Raw genomic sequence first — 23,314 nt, forward strand, 5'->3', positions numbered from 1 at the left:
ATTGTGAAAAACTTAACATTTTGCTCTAAGATCAAAAACAAAACTTACTTCTCCAACACATCTGACTGTTTTTCAAATATTTTCAACATGGCATCAAATTGATTATTCAGTGAATAATCAGTTGCTATAATAACAAGAGAAAACAAAGGTATTACAAATGGCTGAAATAATATGTCTATACTGATATAATTTACTGCTAAATGTGCAAGAACTATATAAGTAAAGAGAGGCAGCGGCAAAGTGGCTGCATCCACATTGCCAACAACAGCATATGAAGGTACCTTTTTCTCTACACCCTTTACAACATCTGCTGTTTCTAGTCTTTTTCATATAGGTCATTTTCACAGGTGTGAAGTGATATTTGGGGTTTTTTTATTTGAATATCCCCAATAATATATGATGATGAGAATTTTTTCATGTGCCCACATGCCATCTGTATAAGAAGTCTTGCCATTCGTGACAAAAGGGATGGAGGAAATTTTGCTAAGTGAAGGAAGTGAGAAGAAAGACAAATATCAGATGATCTCACTTACATGTTGAGTATATAGAAACAAAGCAGATCAACAGACAAAAATGAGCCCTGGGGTTCTAAAAACAGAACTGAGTTTATCAGAGGCAGAGTGGATGGGAAGTGGGAGCAAAGGGTAGCAGGATCCAGTGGATTGTGGTGGAAGGTTATTAGAACTTTGGTGGTAGGTGAGGTGTGGTATCCTCCATTTAAAGAGGTGTGAACCTGTACTCCTAAAATACATATAGTGGTGTAAATCAGTGTTATCGCAATAAAAAAATAATAGAGAATCAAGTGACAACTCAAGGACAGAATGCTTTTGAAAAGAAGTGTTGCCATGTTGTTAAATACCTATTACATGTAAGTCAATATGCTATTTTCCATCCTCTTAGTTCTCAAAATAAGGCCAAAAAGAACAAAAAATAGAAGCTCAGAGCAATTATAATTTAATCTCAACTGTGTAATCAATAAATGAGAAAACTGGATTGTGGTCCGCACATATGACCTCCTTATGGTATTATATATAAAATGAATCTATCAATAGATTGACAAAAGAAATAAATGGACTTCATTTTCTGGCTGGACATATAAAAAACTTTGAAGTCATCTCAGTCCTAACAACCTAATACATAATACATAGGTTATGTATTAAAAAACTATGTATAGGGCCTGCCCGGTGGCACAGCGGTTGAGCGCTGGGTTGCGAAGCTGCCTGCGGCCTCTGCGGCGCCAGTTTGATCCCCGGCTGCTCCCCGGACACCAGAGGAGGGTCCCACATGGCGCGCAGACCTCTCCTGCCGCCCGCTGCTCCCCTCAGCAGTGTGCTTCGGTCCTTCTGCCTGCTCTGCTCCCCGCTCTGGCTCTGGTGAATTCTCTCACCCTCCTGTGCTTCGGACTGCACCCAGTGCTTGTATAAATAAATAAATCAATCTTTAAAAAAAAAAAAAAAAGAAGAAGAAGAAGAAGAAGCAAGAATGAAATTATATCCAATTTCTGGGCAACCATGCAAGCAAGGAAAAAGAAGAGTAAAGTAGCTAAAGTATTGAAAGGAAAACTATAATCCTAGAATTTTGAACCATATGTGTTATCCTTCAAAAGTGAAGGAGAAATATACTTTCTCAGAAAAACAAATATTGAGAGAACTTGTTGACAATGAAGCTGAACTGTAACAAATGTTAAAACAAGTTTTTTTAGAGACAAGAAAACTTTAACTAGAAAGACACATACAGATTAAAAGCAAATGGCTGGAGAAAGATATGTTATGCTATCTTTAATCAAAGAAAGTAGGGATAGCTATATTAATTTATTAAGGATAAAGAGGATCATTACATATTACAATGAAACTCAGTTCTACAACAACACATAATAATACTTAATGGGTACATGCCTAACAATAGAAACTCAAACTAAGAGAGGCAAAAACTGACATAACTACTATTGTATTTTATTCCTTTGGACCTTGTTTATGTGGTTGGAAGAAATGTTCTATTGAATTACAAGTAAGTACAGAACATTCTGTTTTCATCCATGAAAAAGCATCAAACCCCAGAATTACCCTTTTATCTCAAACCAATTAAAAACTGGACATAAATATGTGAAACAGCAAAATTCAAACATTGGAAAGCACAAAGTGCAAGTAATCCATCACAGAAAGAAATCAAGGGAAATGAACTTATGCTGAAACCAGCTTTGCCTGGAATTGCCAGTCAGCAACATAAAAAGAGGGGACCAAACTGCTGGTTTTTGAGTTGAAAGACAAACTTTTGAGATTGGAAAACCCAGAGCATCTAGAAAACACAGGGCATGGTATTAGAGAGAAAACTACATAGATTGAGAGGAAAAGCATAAAGGTGTAAAGGGAGTCCTTTAATGTAGAGAGATGCTTTTGTTTTGCTTTCCACTCCAAAACCCTAGATAACTTTCTACCCCACCTAGTCAGTCAGTGCTCTCTGTAACCAGACATTTCTAGAGAACTTGGAGGTACTGTAGAATGTAGAGCTATCCTTGGTTGAATATGGCAACATTAGATTTTAAAGCAGAAGTTGAAAGAGGGCAGGATTCCCATCACCTTTTTCTAACCAAATCTTATTTTGCACTTCTAAACAACACACATTACATTGATTATTTAAAAATTCTCTCCATTATTTTTACACGAAGAGGTAATGCCTCCTTTCTGTTGACAAGTAGTCAGAAGTTAGACATGGTAGTTCTATCAAGTAGCAGTTCTTTATAGTCATCAACTAATAGGCACAAGGCTACAGTAAAAGAATTGATGTATATGAGATAAATGATCTATAATTCATAGTAACAAAATCTAAAAATGACCTCTCAAATTTATCACTGCCTCAAAATTCTATCACCTCTGCAACAAACAGAAGCATGTTCTAATCACAACTGCAAATCCTGCATCCCAAGTGTTAGCATAGCAATTCTCAAAAGTCAGTCTATTTTTGGCAAATTATAGTCTTGGTAGTCAGCTCAAATGTATGACTCCAAACTCCAGGGGAGCTATCTTTTTACTTTAATAATTATTACCTGAATTACCAAAAATTTTACAAACTAATGCTATCAAAAGAAGTTATGAACAAACACATTTTCCAGTAAGTGAATGGAAACTTACGTCGCTCAGCTTCACGAACATCCACATTTGCTTCAGCTGAGTGTGTCTTTATAAATTCTGGAATAATTAATGGTGAATTTGTCAATTATGTATATTCATTTATCAATTACGTGTATTCATTAAGTTTAAATACGATATTGTAATAACATTCAAGAGAAAGAAAACTATAAAAAACAATAGTTATTATACTGGAGATCCTCCCAATCAGACAACAAATGGTACTATTTGGAAGAATGTGTATTACAAATGAGTAATATGAACTTGTTTTCCTCTTATATTCTCTTAGTTAATGTTACTGTCACTCTCCCTTTCATATCCAATCACCAGCTTTGCCAATTTTACCAAGTAAGTGTTCTCAAATCTGCCCTATTCTCCTTTTACTATAGGCACTTACAGCATATCTAAAATAATCTACTTTCCCTTTCCTATGCCCAACCCCCAAAAGTTGTTTGTATAATGTGGACAGTATAATATCTCTCAAATTGATTCCAAAAATATCATTTCCCTACCAAAAATAGTCAATGGTTCCATAATATATGAAAAAATTCCCCTATCACAATATCCGATACCTGTAACTAGACTCCTTTTTACTGTGCCCCTATATATTGTTCTATACTCTAATCTATTCCACTAGCAATTACTTATTTACTGCTGTTTGTTCATGCATAGCCTCTTCTTAAGATAACAAATATCTCCTCTCTTCACTTTACTAAATTCTATTCATTCTTCAAGGTTGCCTAAAACTTATGTTCAAATTGAATGAACAAATTGTCTCTGTGGGCTCATTGCAAATTTCAAGTACCTTTATCATGGATTACATTATATAAAAATGATACATAATGTACCTGTGTCTTTACCAAGTTGTGGATTAATGGAGGCAACAACTAAGTTTTATTCATGTTGTACACTCCTAGAATCTGAATCATAATAAGAACTTGCATTGAAAATACAAAACTCTCAGGCCTCCCCTGGTGGCACAGCGGTTGAGCGCTGGGCTACGAAGCTGCCCGCAGCCAGAGCAGTGCCAGTTCCATCCCCAGCCACTGGCGAGGGTCCCACATGGTATGACAGACCTCTCCTGCTGTGCCCGCTGCTCCCCTCAGCAGTGTATTTCATCAATCTGCCTGTTCTGTTCCCTGCTCTGGCTCTGGTGAATTCTCTCACCCTCCCGCGCATCTGACTACCCAGGGCTTGCATAAATAAATAAATAAATCTTTTTTTAAAAAAATGCAAAACTCTCTATAGAATATCTTTTTCAAATTTATGAGTGTATTATTTTATGGCTACACATTTTTAAACTGTCAGCCTCAAACTTATAATGTATTTAAGAAAACTTACAAAGCCTAAGTATTTATAAAATATTAGCACCTTGAATTTTCTGCTGCATAATTTCATATCTTTGTATTTCATCTGGTGTATTTTCAATATCCCTGTTAAAATATCAATAAATAAAGCATATTTATTATCAAATAACAAGACTTTATATTATAATTAAGTAATAACTAGAGTGTATGGCCTAAATATAGGCACTTTGTAGAATAAAATTTAACAGTCTTTAACTTTATTTACAGACATTAAAGTATATTAATTAGTAGCACACAAGTAAAAGTCAAACTATGTAATTCTATGTATTCCATGAATATAAATATGTATACCAAAAATATTAGTAACAAAATAGAAAAATACATTGAATAGGAGCATAATTCTTGTTGCCAGTGTATTATCTATGGTGTAAGTATTATACACACAAGTTTTAGAATCAGACTACATGGCTCAAAACCTGTTTTACCTATTTACTAGTTATGTGGCCTTAGATGAGTTACTTAACCTCTCTGAACTTCATTTTCTTGATTGATTAAAATTGGGGTATTATAGTATTTATATCATAATACAGTTATAGGATTAATATACCTACCTAGGTACTAGTAAAATACCTGGCATACATCAGACACTTACATTTCAGATATTACTATATGGTTTGAAAATAACCTCATGTTTCACAAAAGATAATTCAAGTGAATGTATCTAAAGCACAGAAGCAAGGATCTACTTATGCAGCCCTCAATGGATCCAACTCAAGTACCACTTCCTTCATTGTGTTAAATCTAGTCATTGACAGACAGAGATAATAAAGTAACTGAATAATGACTATCATCCTCTCCCAATTGTGGGTACTTTCTATTTAACATCTAAATAAAATAAAAAAGTTTTTGTCGATGTTTGATGCAATAAATAGTTATCTATACATGTATAATTTTACTTTGCTAAGTTACTATGCCAGATATGACTGAAAATAACATAGTAATAGGATAATTACATATATTTACTCTTCCTTAAAGGAAATGCATAGATGGGCATGGATGGTTCTGATCTTGAGGAAATAACAGTCTTGCATAGAAGACTTACATACAAGTGATTAAATTAATAATACTAATTTATAAGAAAAAAATCATCAGGTATATTATTTGATATTAAACAATAGGCGATAAGAAAGATATAACAAAAAAAGAGAGCATTGTCAGACAAGGTTTATCAAACACAGCCCACTGACATTTTAGCCTGCAAAATTCCTTGTAGGAGACTGTCTCTTCCATTTAGAATGCTTTGCAACATCTCTGATGTCTAATAGTGCCAGTAGCATTCTCTTATTTTGAACTTTGGTAGCCAATACATCTACAGACAAATGTCCTCTGGAACACAAAATAGCCCCCATTTGAGAATCACTTCCGTAAGGCAATAGTTCTAGCATGGCACTCTGTCAACATTACACAGTTCCACATAGACTACTGTGCCAAGGGATGTTCAAGCAATGGAACCACATCTGGTGTAGCAACTGCTATTGAAATCACCACTTAGTTAAATTTATAGTACAATGTCATTCTCTAAGATCAGTCTTCTACATATGTCAAAAAGGTCAGTCAGTCAAATAATAATAAAGTGGGATTCACTAGCATTGCATCTCTCAAGACTTTGATAGTGGCTCCAATCTGTACAGTTGCTCCAGGAATGAAGTGTTGCTTTGGTGTACTATTTTTCTAGGTATAGTTGTATTGACATCCACTTAACCCTTCCAACCATAATAGATTGGGGTTAAAGTAACAATGTGGAGATTCTTCCAGTAGTTCACTATGTTTATTCTAATTATGAAATGAAGGATTGGTTCATGGATCCACCTGACCCACCATAAGATAAAACAGCTGAAAGTCTATTGATCACCTGACCTCTATACCCTCTACTTTGACTGATAGACTATCTTAATATTTGGGGTTTCCTGGAATTAATGTGAGTTCAGAGCCAGTAAATAGTAAGTCCTGAAAAGTCTGATTATTTTCTTTTTTTTTCAATGCAGTCACGCTGGTAAAATATAGTAGGTTCCTTTGGAGAAGATTAAAAGAAAGATTAATGGCCTAACTTTTGTAAAGTGTATTAAGGTCCTTCTTCAAGGGGCCCCAACCTCTCCTTAATTCAAAGGGTTCGGGGTCTATAACCTGAGTGGAGTCTGGCAATTAATTGATGGACCATAACTGCTGTTATGATTCATGTTAAACATTTGTTCACTGGAACTGGAACTTTTCTTTTTTTTATCTTTTCTTTTTTTTTTAATTTTGACATTTATCATTTTTTTAATTTTTTAAAACAATATTTGCTTCCCTCCACCCCCTCAGATTGAGTCCCCATAGAGTTTCCTTTCCCAAGGCACCCATGCACCATCACCACAGTTCTGTATGCTTCTCCCTCCCTCCCTCTGATCCCTCTCCCTCCTCTTCCCCTGCAGGATGTCTCTGGTTTATAATTGTCTGTTTTTGCTTTGTTGTGTTTTGTACTTGAACTAGAACTTTTCTATTGTTATAGATCAAATACAAATTCAAACTGTAAGGAAAAGTTTATAAAACAGATATTTTTAAACCACCAATATTCAATAGAACTTTTTAACAGCCACATGTGGCTACTTAGCACTTGAATGATACTACTGTGACTAAGAACTAGTTTTTAAATTAAAATGAATTGAATTTCAATTTCAATTGCTGCATGCGGCTGGTGACCTCTGTATTGGACAGCATCATTTCAAACTGTTAAGATTTCAAACTGACCAAATTTTTATTTGATTTTAAAGTTATGTACTATTTAATAATTGATCATTATCTAACATTTGTTACTAATGATATGCTCACTCTTGTTGTTTTTAATTCTGTTAACACATATTTTACTTACATGGATTTAGACAATATGGCTTCCAAGGAGGTCCCAGACCTGTGTGTAAGGCGATTTTTCAGCTCTTTAAGTTTTTGCACTTGCTTTATTATTTGTGAAATGCTAAGAAGAGCATTTTTAGATGCTGGTAATTCTGCTTCTGAAATATCTTGATCTTTATTTATCTGAAATAATAAAATTAATAAGTCACCTAAGAAATTTTGTTCCTATGCCTTAAAGAAATTTTATGATTTTATTTGTCATGTTTAAATAATTTATTTTATAGTATTCTTATCTATACTATAATCAAATACTAGTATGGTACAAACGTACTTATATAAGCAATTATCTAATGACAGAATTATAAAGTAATGGCTTTTAATCATCGAAACTGAAATTAATCAATTTATTATTTTTATAAGAATTTTATGCAAGTTCAGTAACAATTGTGGGATCAGTGAAGAGCAATTTAAAATATTTAAAAGAGAACTCCAAAATAATTGCCCCCCCACCAAAATCCTAAGAATACTCTCACTATGACAAATTATGGAGAGATCGTAATTTCTCCCAAACAATTTAATACATGAGTCTATGGGGCTGGTATTCCTCAGATGTATGGAGAAAACTTAGGCCCAGTTGGGTATCTCAAGCTACCTGGAATAAAGCAAGCTACAGAATAATGAGTAGTAAGGAGAATCAGTTAGATCCATAGAATAAAATTACAGGTCACAATTGCTATTCTAGGCAATAAGTCTACTTTTACAAAGTTTACCTATTAGTGAGCCAAAAAAACTGAGTGAAAGAAACTTAGAGTCAATGTGTGAAGACAAACAAGCGGAATAACTATAGCGGTCAGGAAGTTTTGACAGGAGAATACAAAGTTACAACCATGTAGTTGTAATCCTAATCCTTCTGGTTAAAAGAAAAACTGGGAGTGTGGGGGCAGGGGGAGTAATCACAGCACAGTCTAGAATTAGCCAAAAATAAATAAATAAATAAATAGGAAATAGGATTAGTAAATGGTAACAGAAAATACTGGGTAGAGTACTGAATGTCATGTTGGACAATACAGATCCACCAGAAGCGAAGTAGGAGATGTATGGAAATTCTATGGACAAAGTTGAGACTCCAAAGAAGAGGTCACCAATCATAAAGAGTCTAGAAGTGGAAGAATAAGCAGTTACACCATCAATATGCTGACTATCATTTAGAAATGTACTGTTCTTTGTTCTGCATAGAATAGCAGAACATTTCCCTACTAATGACATTAACCTTTACTAGTAGGGTGTTCTACATTCCAGAAGAGAAAGTACCCTACAGAATCTTGTCTTCCTAGTTCTTTCATTTCTCTTTCTGTTTATACCTAGGGTTATGCACTGTATACCTAACTGTATTTATCTCTAGCAAGTTTGACCAGCACCATCCCGTTGGTGGTTTCCTGGCAAAAGTTCTGACCTCGTATATCCTCACGAGTATATATTTCCTCCTGGAAATTCCTAGCAAATCCATCAATGCAGACACTCCCTTTGGGAAACTTATTAGCTTAACACTTGCACAGTTTTCCAGCAACAGGTACAGTAACTCCCTGGAATATGGCTTTTCTCAGCACCATAAAGGATGGTCCCCTAGTGTGCCACCTTCATGGACAGCTCCCCAATGAGTTCCACTTCTGTTGAAATGGCACCCAACAAATTTATCTGCAATCCAGAAAGGTCAGCTGCTTCCTTCTTTACGTAGTCTGGTATTAGCCCCATGTTAGGGGAAGGGGAAAGACAAGGGTATTCATTTTTTTTCCTTACTGGAGTGCTTGCTTCCACCCTTGTGGTACAAGCTGCATCTTACACAGTCAGTCCTCTTTATCTATGGCTTCTGCATCCATAATTTCAATGAACAAATAATAAAAAATGTGTGCTATGTAGTTATGTCTGCTCAATGGTTACAACTGTACTGAGCATGTATACTATCTGTTCTTGTTATCATTCCCTAAACAATACAGCATAACTATTTATATAGCATTTACATTGTATTAAGTATTACAAATAATCTGTACATGATTTCAAATATATAGGAATGGGCCTCCCCTGTGGTGCAGCAGGTTGAGTGCAACGCTGTGAAGCTGTCTGAAGCCTCTGCAGCGCCAGTTCGAATCCCAGCCAGCCAGGGAGATTCCCACATGGCGCGGCAGACCTCTCCTGTCTCGCCTGCTGCTCTCCTCAGCAGTGTACTTTGGTCCTTCTGCCTATTCTGCTTCCTGCTCTGTCTCTAGTGAATTCTCTCACCCTCCCGCGCCTCTGGCCTGTACCCCAGAGCTTGTATAAATAAATAAATCTTTTAAAAAAAAAAAAGGTAAAAAATACATAGGAAGACATGCATATGTCATATGCAAATTATAAGCATTTTATAGAAGGAACATGAGCATCCTTGTATTTTGGTTTCTTTGGAGGGTCCTGGAACAAATACCCAAGGACACCAAGGGATGACTGTCTTCTATCCCTATGCTATCCCTTGTCTTTACCTCTTTAGTAGGCATTATCTTGTTACAAAACCTCTTATGCTAAACTTTATTCAAATTAGTGAATGGTTTTTGTCTCTTGATTTAACCCTAAAAGATACACTGTATTTCCCAGTAATGATTAAATTTGAACATAAGTCTTTAATGAGAGATGATGCCATAGAACTAAAGGAATATGGACTAGACAGTGGAATAATCTGCTGTAAAATTTCATCAAAAGAACCTGTTGGACACAAAATAACTCTGAAGCATATAGGCTATTTGCTTAGTGTACATATTCCTTTGGGAGCTCACCATAAAATTTTTAGGGCTTCAATATGTATCTTGTAATTGCAACATGACCACTGGCATTAGCCTCACCAAAATGAACTGACAATAATAAGATTATTGCAAAAGATAATTGAAGATAATTAATGTGCATATAGTAAGCATAATAATCCTTTACCAGGTTCCTTTACCTGTTAAAGAGGCAGATTTCTAAACTACACACGCAAAACATTTTAATTCAGTAACTCTAATTTGGAGTTCTAAAATGTACATATGTAACTGTTACCTCAGTGATATTTAAATATGATCCATCAATCTGACACCAAGATGGTGACAGAGGAAGTTCCTTGTTTTGCTCCCAAGAGGAGCATCTAACAGTTTATCAGAAGTACACTAGACTTAAAGAATCCTGTGACATTGGGCAATACTGAAATTCCCCCTTAGACATCAGAGGAGAGTCATGCTTCATTGAATAAAGCTGTGGTCCAGGGACGAATACACTGATAGAGAGACTGCCAGCTCAGCCAGGAGGTCCTGGAGATGGGAGAGTGAAATACATGTACAGAGGAGTTGAGATGATCCCTACAGATCAGGTCTCTAGTAAGAACAGAGACTGTGTTCTGGCTTTCTCCTTCTCCAAAATTCAAAACTGGTCCTGACCTCATGAAGCATACTGACAGCACAGACTGCAGAGTCTCAGTGCTGGAACCCCAGAGAGGAAGGATATCAGCATTGCAACAAATGCAAGCCATCCCTCTTCCATTAGAACCCTCCAGTCCACTCTCCAACCCTGCTAACTCAGCAAAAGTAAAAACAGGTCTCAGGTCTCAGTGCCTACAAAAACAGCAGAGACCAAATAAAGTAAAATTAAACAATAGCACCACCTGTGGGAAAAATAAAAGTAGTTCAACAATCTAAGTTTCTGCTACAGATGTTTTTATAGGGAAATTTATATCAACAAAATGGGCAGAAAAATATAATAGTGACACCTTGAGGTCTTAAGGAAATACAGTATCACATGAAGAGAAAAACTCTCCAGAAACCAATCACAAAGACATTTAAGATAAAATAATAATTTAAAAATTTTCAAATGTTATATTTACCTCTTCCATCTGATTGACTTGCTGTTGAAACCACTTTTAAAAAGGGAAATAGAAAAAAATTATTAACAAGTTCTATTTCTGCAGTGAAATAAATGTATGTATGTGTACATGCATCTTCATTTATTAAATATTAGCCCTGAACCCAAATGTTATATCTCCTAAGGTTCAGAATGGAATTAATCCAACATATACTGGAGCATACATTTTTTTTTAATGTAAGCAAATTTGGGAATTCATTTTGCATCCTCAAAATTTAAAAACTCTGCTGTATTTAAACATGATATGTATATGTGTGTGTATATATACATATATGTGTGAATATATCTATGTAACACCTTTTAGAAGATTTAAACTGAAATATATTGAACATACCTTGAAGACAGATTCCAAAAGCTGAAAAATAAAGTTTGAAATTAAAATATTTAAAAATAAAATTCTTCTTAATGCATATGATGAAAATATTTAACTCATCTCATAATTTCAAATCATAATACTAAAAAACTGTAAGTCTCTAATCCAAAATCTCAATATTTTTGTATTTATAGAGTTTTAAGTACAACTTGTAATTCTTTAGTTCTAGGAAAAAAACAATTTTCCATCTTTATACATATATATTAGGAGATTCTAAAGTAATTCACATATAAGATTTCATTTATTTTCTTAAAATAAGTAAGGAAAAAGGCCTCCTTGGTGGCGCAAGGGGTTAAGCACCGCACTATGAAGCAATCCACAGCCTCTGCAGCACTAGTTCGATCCCTGGCCGGCCAGAGAGAAACACACATGGCAAGGCAGACCTCTCCTGTCTCGCCTGAGCTCCCCTCAGCAGTGTATTTAAGTCAGTCTGCGTGTTCTGTTCCCCGCTTTGTCTCTGGTGAATCCTCTCACCGACCCCTGTACCCCAGCTGTACCCCCCGTACCCCAGCTGTACCCCAGCTTTTGTATGCATAAATAAATAAATCTTTAAAAAAAAAAAGGTGGCATTCAAAAAAAAGTCTTAAAAAATAGGTAAGGAATAAAATTTAAATTCTTCACAGAATTATATACGTATAATTTCATATAACAGATAATAATGAAAAAGCATTATCTTACCAACATTACCTTTTCCATATAACCTAGATCCACTAAAGGGCCTAAAAACCAACATCTAAAATACTACTACTTGAGGGCTTCCCCTGGTAGCGCAGCCGGTTGAGCACAGTGCTGTGAAGCTGTCTGCAGACTCTGCAGCACCAGTTTGATACCGGCCGGCCGGCGAGGGTCCCACATGGTGCCGCAGACCTCTCCTGTTGTGCCCACTGCTCCCCTCAGCAGTGAATTTCGTCAGTCTGCCTATTCTGTTCCCCACTCCGTCTCTGGTGAATCCTCTCACCCTCCGGTGAATCCTCTCACCCTCCCGTGAATCTGGCCTATACCCCGGTTCTTGTATAAATAAATAAATCTTTAAAAAAAATACTACTACTTGATATTTTTAAAGGAAAATGCAAAGAAATGGTATGAGGAACAGTGAAAGAAACTGAATACACAAAATCAATCAAAAGTCAAAAATGTCAATTTGCCATCTAGAAAATGTAATACTGAAATGATTGTAATTGTTACAACCACACATACACAATTCAAACCCAATAAATGATTGTATATGCAATGGAATATTGTTCAGCCATAAAAGAAAAGAAGGAAATCCTGCTCTTAGTAATACTATGTATGGATTTGGAATATATGCTAAGTGAAATAAGCCAGACACAGGGACACAAGTATTACATGATCTCCTATGTAAGCAACAGCAGGAGGGAAGGAAGGAATACTCAAAGTAACAGAATAAAATGGTAATTGCCAGGTACTAGAAAATTAGGTCATAGGGAAGTATTATTTAATGCACATAGAGGTTAGTTTTACAAGATGAAAAGAGTATGAGATGATGGCAGTGATGGTTGCACAACAATATGAAAATACTTTATAACTCTAAAAGGTATAGTTAAAACTAGTAAAACTAAGTTTGTAGCAAGTATATTTTACACAATAAAAATAACTGAGAAAATGTAGACATAAATGTACATATAAATGTGTGTTTGTGTGAATGTATAGATATATGCGTATATCATCACAGTAAAGCACTATAAAATATATTCTTAAATGTTAATGGTGTTTATGTATTAGAGATCACAGACAATTTGCTATCCAATGTTCTTTTCTTACTTTCAAATGTACCACAATATTTTTTCAGTTAGAATAATACAATAGATGCTAACTTTCAAAACTCAAAAATAAGAAAGATTATTACCAAATAGGATATATAGATATTATCTTATTTTTTTAAATAATATTTATAACTATGGAAAAGCAGGAAATTAAATAAAAATATGTTAACAATAGTTGGTTCTATTGGAGAAATAGGATTCTGGTGATTTTTCATTTTCCTCCTTTGCATGCCTTAATTTAAAAGTTTTTCAGTATAACATTGAATTTTTGTAATATAAGCTCTCTTGGGAAAAGCACAATAAAACATTACTACATATGGAAACAGTAATTACTCAATCAACACTGTACTTAAAGGAAAATTCACAGTTCTAAATGCCTGATTAGAATTAAAAAATAAATAAAGCTTTCAAAATCCTTTTATAACTCTTTAAGATACTGCATGTAGACTAATATTACCAATGAAATTATCATATTCAAGTTCAAACAACCAATATATCTTTAAATATTTTACTAATAAATTAATAACTTATGAAAATATTAATTAGCCATTAATGTAGTTAATGTTGTTTGCTATTATTAACATTGTTCCTTATAAATAGATAAAATTGGCAATTTACACAAAATACATACAGTTTGTTCTTCCTTTACTGTTTCATCTAACTCAGCTGCAAATTGTGAAGTAGATACCAAGCTTGAATTCAGATCATCCCCAATCTTTTGAAAAGGACAACAAAGCAGAAAATTGCTTTTACTACAGAATCCATATTCATTTGAATTTTAGTATATTTAACTACTTTTGAGATGCTTATGTACCTTTATACACATAAGGCAAGAAACCATTCTCCAAAGACTATATTAGCAAATCCTCCCAGAAAGAAAGTATAGAAGCAAGTACCTTCTGGGAAGTGACCCATTTTTGCTATGACCCAATAATGTCTCTCCTCCCATTCTCTGCACAGAAAATCAAGATCCCAAACTTCAACTTCTGAAATTTACAGGAAGCCCAAAGAAAGGTAACTACTATAAACTACGGCATATCATTTATAAGAAAATGACTTCTGATTACAAGTATTCTCTTTTTTTAAAGATTTGTTTATTCATGCATACAAGAACTGGGGTACAGACCAGAGGTATGGGAGGTGAGAGGATTCACCAGAGACATAGTGGGGAGCAGAACAAGTGGATTGACTGAAATACACTGCTGAGGGGAGCAGCGGGCAAGTCAGGAGAGGTCTGCTGCACCATGTGGGTAGTTCCCTGGCCAGGGATCGAACTCATATGCTGTGGCTGTGAATAGCTTCATAGTGCTGTGAGTTAACCCCTTGCACCACCAGGGAGGCCCCTTATAAGTATTCTTGCTAAGAGTTACATTCTTTTGTTCTTGCTTATAGGCAATAGAAAACTTTGAGGAAAAAATAGTTACAAATTAAAATGTCACAATGACTAAATTTCTCCTTATAGTGATTTCCAACTCTGAGAAATGGCCAATGATAAAAAAATATTTTGGATGCTTATAGACCGTAAAGATTGTTATAGTATATTCTGCATAAGGAATATATTTCCTCCACATTGCATTAAACATACTTATAGGCTCATATACTTTCTTGTCATAGGAAAGACCCAATAATCACATAGGAGAGAGTGGAGATAACTGAAATAATCATTCAGGAGAATGGGAAGATGAATGAACTAAAGTACTAACAACAACCATAAACCAAAGCCCTTAGCAAACTTGGGGATTTCCATCAGCCACATTCAGGTGCCACTAATTGAAAGAAAATGAAGATCAATTTGATCAGAGTTACAGTTTAACAAAATGAGGTCAGTGAAAGAAAGACAGGGAATAGGACAAGAGATTAAAGAACATATACAAGGGAGCAATAATAATGGAAAATGGAATTGAAGCTAGATAAGAAAGGGCACAAAAAGGGCATAGGACTATAAAAGACTAAGATAGACACATTATGGTCCCCAATGAGACCCAAGGAACAGTGGTGTCAGAATGATGTCAGAATGAGTGGGAAACACGAATTAGTTGTCAGAGTTTAGAAAGATTGAAATTCAAATTATGGAAAAGTTACAGTTATTGGTAATGACAAGGACTAAATGACATCATCTTGTCAGTGGTTGAGGCAGGATAGGAAATAAGACAAGAGCAAAGTAATTCAATAGAAAGAGACAGCAGATTATTGGGAAAGATCTGTTATGTGGTTGTTGAAATTGTTAAAAAGAATGACAATAATATCATTATAAACAAGTAGAATATCATTATAATAGAAACTATTAGCTGAATACTTTATATTGTTTCTTTTTTCCTTATTACCAGGACCTCAATTTTATTGAGGAGGAACATTGTGTGTAATTAAAATAATATATAAATTTCCGCAAATGGCCAACAGACATATGAAAATATGTTCAACATCACTTGTAATCAGGGAAATGCAAATCAAAACTACCATGAGATACCATCTTACACCAGTGAGAATGGCACATATTAAAAAAACTAGCAACATCAAATGTTGGCAAGGTTGTGGAGAAAAAGGAACTCTTCTACACTGTTGGTGGGAGTGCAAACTGGTCCAACCACTATGGAGAGCTGTGTGGAGATTTCTGGACCTACTAAACATAGAGCTTCCATACGATCCAGCAATTCCACTCCTAGGTATTTACCCAAAGGACACAGAAACATCCATTCCAAAGAACACCTGCACCCCTATGTTTATAGCAGCACTATTTACAATAGCTAAGCTTTGGAAACAGCCCAAATGCCCAAAAATAGATGACTGGATCAAGAAGATGTGGTACATATACACCATGGAATATTACTCAGCATTCAAAAAAGATAAACACATGCAATTTGCAGCAACATGGATGGCGCTGGAAGGGATCATGCTCAGCGAAATAAGCCAGAAAGAAAAAGAAAAATACCGGATGGTCTCACTCATAGCAGGAATCTAGAAAACTTAAATAAGGGACCAGGAAAATGAATAACTATAAGAAAGTGAAAATCAAAATCAACAAAAAACTATGAACCAGAGACACTTTTTGGGGGGTGGGGGGCGGGAGGGGAGGGATTGGGGTCAGAATGGAGGGTTTGCAATTGTATGGGGGAATATAAAAATAAAATTTATTATTTAAAAAAAATAATATATAAATTTCCCAATCTCCTTTAGCAATAAGGATAGCCATGTATCTCAAACAGAACAATAAGACAAAAAGAGAGACTCATTTCTGCCCATGGACGCCACTGAACAAACATCATAAAAATCACCCCCTCCCATCATACCTAAGAGTTTCCCAAGGAGCCAGAACAGCTGCAGGAGCTCTTCGTTTGATGTTTAAGCTTTGAAACAACTGATGAGAATCTGAAATGGGGAATGCTCACAGAACACGAGGTAATGAAAGCTCCAGCATCACATGATCCAGAGTCTTTGGATTTGTCACTTATACCACAGTGGAGAAGGTGGATGCAGGTATGAATGCAAGACCACACAAGATGGAGGGAGAGTTTTAGAACAAAAGAGGGTCATGTCAAGAGAAAATTCTCAGGGACCCAGTGCCCAATTAACTGTGAAAAAGATTTTTGTTGGTAGCATTAAAGAAGGCACAAAAGAACATCACCTAAGAGATTATTTTGAGGAGTATGGGAAAATTGAAGTGATTGAAATCATTCACAGTATTTCTGAATGACAATTTTGTCTACAGGATCATGGTCACAGCTGTGACCTATGAAAAGAGGAAACTTTGTAGGCAGAAACTCTGGCCCCTATGGTAGTAGAGGCCAATACTTTGCCACCATGAAACCATGGTGGCTCTGGCGGCTTCAGCAGCAGCACTAGGTATGGCTATGGCACAAGGTTTTAATTAACTGCCAGGAAACAAAACTCAGCAGGAGAGTGAGAGAAGTAAGAGAAGACAGGGACGCTGCAGGTTACAACAGATTATCGTGGCAGGTTTAAACTGCTACAAAAAAGACACGTTTTAGGCAAAACTCATGTATATGAGCAAAAAACTCAAGGACTGTACTTCTGACTAATTGTATAACAGGTTATTTTAGTTTTTGTTCTGTGGAATGTGTAAAACACTTCAACAAAGCGTTTTAATGTAGAGGTTTTTTTGCACCTATGCTGTTGATTGTTAAATGTAATAGTCTGATCATGACACTGAATAAATGTGCCTTTAAAAGAAATTGTTGCACAGTCCTTCTTAACGACCCTTAAAAGAGGAGGCAGAAAGGCCACTTATGTTTTGCAGGCAAAAAGATATATGAGGCCTTCACTCCAGCATTAACTTCCCCAAAAGAAAAAAACATATAAAATAAAACAGGCTTTTCCTTGAGAATGCTGAAAAGGAGAGGACACAAAGAAACCTTGATAATTTAAATTCCACAGAACAATGCTCATTATGAGCAAAGAAACAAAGCCATATCCATATCTAGAGGAGGCATGGTGGAAGGAGAAAAGCATTTGACCAGGATGTGCAATCAAAAAATAGGTCAGTATCGACAAATAACATTTTAAAAATCAAAAAAAATCAGTTGAGTCTCTGAGAGATATTTAGATTGACACATGTATTGAAATAAGGAAGAGTTCCTAACGGAAATCACTCACCAACCAATTTTTCCACCAAATTCCACCCCACCTGAATTTTTCCATAATGTGGCAGAAAAGGTATGAAGGTTCCAGACCTATATAACCATTAAGAATGCTGGGGCCTCCCTGGTGATGCAGGGGTTAAGGACAGTGCTATCAAGCTATGGCCAGCCACTGTAGCACTAGTTTGATTCCTGCCGGCCAGGGAGTAACCCACATGGCGCAGCAGACCTCTCCTGACTCTCCTGCTGCTCCCCTCAGCAGTGTATTTCAGTCAATCTGCCTGTTCTGCTCCCCAGAACAGGTGGGAGCAGAATGTCTGTCTCTGGTGAATCCTCTCACTCCCCCCCCCACCCCACCCCCACATCACTGGCCTGCACCCCAGCTCTTGTATGCATAAATAAATAATTCTTAAAAAAAAAAAGAATGGTCTAAGATAATCATTTAAAAAAAAAAACATAGAAAATCCTTAAAAGTCCACTAGAAAACTAACTGAAAAAATTTGTAGACTGACAAGTTATAAAATCAATTGACAAAAATCAGTTGCATTCCTATATGCAAACAAGGAGCTGGAAGAAAGATGAAATTAAGAAAACAAACCCATTTACAATCTCAACGAAAAAAATAAAATATCTAGGAATAAACATAGCAAAAAAGGCAAAGGACCTGTACAATAACACATTGTTAAAAGAAATAGTAGACACAAATAAATGGAAAGATATCCCCTGTTCATGGAATGGAAGAATTAACATTTAAAAATGGCCAAGTTACCCAAAGCAATATACAGATTCAATATACCCCATCTCATATGCAAAAATCTGTTCTAAGTAGATAAAGATTTTGGCTCTAAGACCTGAAATCTGGGACTACATCAAACTGAAAAGTTTCTGCACAGCAAAACAAAAAGACTCCCTACTGAATGGGAGAAAATATTTGCACACCATCATCTGACAAGGGGCTGATCACAAATATCTACAAAGATAAGCCTTAATTAAACTTTAAGATAAGTGTTGGCAGAGGATGGAAAAAACAGTATACAATGCTCAAGGTCCCAAAAAGGATCTTTTTCATGGACAGATATCATTAAGAACATGTATAACCTCAAAAAAAAAAAAAAAAAGCCCTGTTCAATGTCTCTATGTTAGTATAAATATACTTACAGACAAAGTTAATTCTTCATTTGCAGCCTTCACAGCTGGTTGTTCTCCATTTTCAGCGGAAAATCCATAGGTTTTTTCCAAATTATAAGCAACCTTTGAAAAAATCAAAGCGAGTTAAGTACTTTCATAGCCTAAAATTATTATATTAAATGTAAAAGATACTTGATCAATCATGTTGATCTTTTTCAATGCCATAAATATAAATGTTCAATCTCATACTCCATTTCCTATCATGAAGAGATGAGCAATAGTTCTTGACCTTTCTCCCTAGCAATAGAAAGAGGCCTGTGGCTCCCATTTGTGTTGACAGATAACTTAAAGGGAGATGACCTGTCTGTGAATAGTTGAAGCATGAACTCCATTTACCACCTAAGTTTGCCTCAAAATCTGACTTGACTTTATTCTTTGAAGGGGGGGAGGGGAATAGAGATGGAGACTCAAAAAACACATTTTAAAGGAAATTCTCTGAGTTAATCAAACTTTAGGCAAACTTCTATTTTTGAAAGTTTGACAAATTACATTCTCTTTGTATTTGTGCAATTCCTCATTGTTCTCACATCAGTACATTTACAATTCAATTTTGGATCATTGTGCCAAAAGAAACTCAGACAAAGGGAGGTTTTTCCCCAAACACTAAGAAGCAAAGTTACTAAAGGGCAAGAGGAGTTAACAAGGTTGGCCTTGGACTGGTGTCTCAGAGCTTAAATTTCAGAAAGTTTCCCATCATTCACTGGTAAAGGTAGATAAAGTGAAAAGTGTAATTTATACTGAATACCTGCTTCCTTCAGGGAGTCTGTATTTTAGTAAATGTTAACAGAGTACCTAAGTGGACTAACTCTCAGTAAAATCTAAACACTGAGTCTCTAATAAGGTTTTCTGGTAGATATTTCACATGTGTTTTCATAATTATTGCTGGAAGAATTAAACATGTCCTATGTGATTCCAAAAAGAGAAAAACATGGGAATCTTGATCTGGTAACCTCCAAACTTCACTCCTGTGCCTTTTCTTTTTGTTGATTTTGCTTTCTATCCTTTCACTGTAAAAATATGACAATATCCTGAGCCCAACAAGTCCTCCTAACAAAATATTAAACCCAGGGATGGCCATGGGGACTCCCAACACAGGGACCAATGTGTATCTTACCATTTTCAGACGTTTGGTAATTTTCCTGATGGATTCACCTTCTGCTATTAACTCCTTTGTCTTACTTGATGGAATGGGCAAAGCATACCTTATGATGGATTCTACTGTGGGTGGAGATCTTAAGACCATTGGTTCAATGGTCTTATCGTGTGTTAATTTTGCATTATGCTTTTCCTTTGTTTTAGGTGACAATGGTGAATGAGGAACTCTTCTTTTATACTTTAATTCTGGAACATTTGCCAATTTATTAGTAGAGGCAAACAAATGTTTTACTGGCTTCATTTTATTATTTACTTTTCTTCCAAATTATAGATGAAAATTTTATTCCTCCCTGTGAATAAAATATTAAGAGTTCAGATTTAATATGATGACAGGATTATCAATTGCCTTAAAGATGACAAATTCCAATATCAATCCTGGATATGGATAAGGAAATATTTCTAGCAACAAATAAAAACAAACCTTTGAGAAAATTCTAGAGGTGAATGAAGACTGATTTATGCATGGGCAATTAGGATGGGGACAGAAGGAAAAGAAGAAAACAATGGCATTAACGAGAGAATACATTTAGGAAAAATATTAATTATTTAACTTTTCCTCAGTATACCCTTTATATTTATCATTATTTCCATAGGAGTGACAACCTAGGCCCAGAGTATCAACAGAGTAATATCAAGGCACCACCAAAGTCATTCTGAATAAGGGAGTATTAACTGACCAGATCTTATATTTTTGTTCTTTACTACTTTCTCTTCAAAATATATTAATTAAGACTCAGCACAAGACCTCTTCTCAAAGACTCTTAAAGTATATGTGTGCCCATAGGAATTTTTTTATAGGAAAATTTTAGAATAGAATTATTCCTCCACTGTCTGAAACTCTACACACTTAGACTAGTAAAACTGTATACTGTTCCAGTACTAACACCTGGTGTTTGTGTATATAATAGTGTTTGCAAATATAGTCTTTACCAGTGTTAACAAATATTAAGATGAACTCATCTTAACATCTGGATTATGGTAGACCCTAATACTAAGGAAGGTGCCATTATTAGAAAGTCAGGTAAAACTCAGGTACATGAGACATACAAGAAAGACATGTAATAACAGAGGGAGAGATTAGAGTGATACAACTGTAAGCCACAGAGTGATAAGGATTGCCAGAATCCACCCAAAGTTAGGAGAAAGTGAGAGAAGAGTCTTCCGTAGAACTTTCAGGGGGGAAAATAGCCCTGACAATAAATAACTTGATGTCAGACTCGTAGACTCAAGAACTATGAGAGAATAATTTTCTATCGTTTTAAGCTACCCAGTTTGTGGTACTTTATTACAGCAGCAATAGGAAACAAACAACCCCATATATTTTGCTTAAACTTCCAGGAAGAGATAAGTTCAAACTGAACTAGGATGGGCCCTAATCCAATGCCAGGAAGTGCCCTTATTGCAACTAAAAATAGACACTGACACACATCGATAAAAACAGCATGTGAAGCGAGAGGTTGAGACTGAAGCCATGAGTCTGTCAGGGGACTCCTAGGATAGCCAGCAACCACCAGAACCCAGAAACATGGAACAAATTCTCCTCAGAGCCTACAGAAAGTTCTAACTCTGCCAACACCTTGATTTCAGACTTGCAGCCTGCAACACTCCGAGAAAGTAAATTTCTATTGTTTTTAAACCACCAAGTTTGTGGTTTAAAAGCAGCCTGTGGTTTACAGTAGTCCTAGGAAATGAATGCATACTCTAGTGGAAATGATCCAGTGGAAAGCAAAAACTCAGAAATGGAAATTGTTGACATGATGTCCTTGAGCAAACAAGAAGAAATTGGTTTTAATGTACAAATAGGTCAATGCATTTTAGACAGATAACAGGAAAAGTTTATCTATGGCAGGAGTCAGGACAGCAAAAATGTGGGTTACTTCAAGAAACCAGTAGCGAAAGGATAGGACACTCACCAGAAGCTGGAAAAAGACTTTAACAGATGGACCCATGATAGTCATACAAAGACAGAAATAAAAGTTGCATCCAGTGAACATCTGCATTTAGATGAAAAGTATTTAGAGATTTTATATATTTACTTCATTTAACCCTCCTAATAATCTTAAGTGTTTTTATATTACCATAAATTCGCCCAAGTTTATCAGTTCCCACCAACAACGATAAATGTTTTGTGGTCTTCCTTCAAGGATTAAGTTGTTACTTATTTCAAAAAGCCTTCAGTGATCCAGTATACAAAACTAAGGGAGTGGGTGGAAAGGAAAGGTATAATTTGCCTTAGATCCTGCATCAAAAGAAGCAAAATGCCAATGAAGCAGTCACTTGGAGGCAAATTTAGAAGAAAAGGATATTTTTGCTAGAGAATTTAAAGAAAACTCTCACAATTAAATGAAGCCCCCCCCCCCTCGCTTCTCAGTAGTTAGCGCACCTGCTGAGGCTGCTGGAAGTCCGTTACTGGGTGGTTTTGCCTTGGTGAAGTTGGCTCTAACGTAAGAAAGTTGTTTCTGTGCCTCTCAGGCTTCCTTTAAGAGAGAAGCCTGTAAACCATCCTGAAACCAGCTCTGCTATTTTAAAAACTGACATTTGTGCGGGGGAAAAGGGGCCTTTGCGGCCCACAGTGGGCAGCAACGACCACTAGGGGCTCGCCAGCGGGTCCACCCGCGCGAGCCGCAGCCAATGTCAGTTCTGGGTGGGCACGAGCTCCGCATGGAGCCTGATGCCAAGCCGCCGCTTGCACAGAGCGGAAGAAGTGAGAATTTAGAAAACTGTGGCCTCCTCAAAGAACTGTAATGTTCAACCCAGACCTCTTTTTCCCTTTCTTGCTCTCTCGCCTGCCTGTGCAGTTCTTCTCAGGACGCTTCACAAACCCAGGTTCTTTCAGGCATTTGACCTAAAGAAATAAAATACAGTCTGGTTGGTTCTTTGAGAACTTGGGCTTCCCCAGTAAAATCTGAGCACAGGCCTTCATCTGCCATTGTCTAAAATTCCTTTCATTGGGCCTCCCCGGTGGTGCAGCGGGTTGAGC

General features: G+C 36.0%; 1 protein-coding gene across 1 annotated transcript in view; it reads right to left on the reverse strand.

Moving 5' to 3' along the window:
- The window catches only part of LOC119244620 (coiled-coil domain-containing protein 7-like), a 51,776-nt gene extending 28,826 nt beyond the window's left edge, over positions 1–22,950 (reverse strand). Inside the window, exons 1-10 of the mRNA XM_054695027.1 lie at positions 22,718–22,950; positions 20,294–20,624; positions 19,150–19,242; positions 14,028–14,111; positions 11,574–11,594; positions 11,202–11,234; positions 7,341–7,504; positions 4,497–4,558; positions 3,129–3,185; positions 49–124 (exon numbers count right to left, since the gene is read on the reverse strand). Coding sequence (XP_054551002.1) covers positions 49–124; positions 3,129–3,185; positions 4,497–4,558; positions 7,341–7,504; positions 11,202–11,234; positions 11,574–11,594; positions 14,028–14,111; positions 19,150–19,242; positions 20,294–20,575 — 872 coding nt within the window. The 5' untranslated portion in view covers positions 20,576–20,624; positions 22,718–22,950. The remainder of the gene's footprint in view (positions 1–48; positions 125–3,128; positions 3,186–4,496; positions 4,559–7,340; positions 7,505–11,201; positions 11,235–11,573; positions 11,595–14,027; positions 14,112–19,149; positions 19,243–20,293; positions 20,625–22,717) is intronic.
- Between the last annotated feature and the right edge of the window lie 364 nt (positions 22,951–23,314).

This window comes from Talpa occidentalis, unplaced genomic scaffold, assembly GCF_014898055.3.
Source record: "Talpa occidentalis isolate TD23 unplaced genomic scaffold, MPIMG_talOcc4v2.1 talOcc4.14, whole genome shotgun sequence".
NCBI lineage: Eukaryota > Metazoa > Chordata > Mammalia > Eulipotyphla > Talpidae > Talpa > Talpa occidentalis.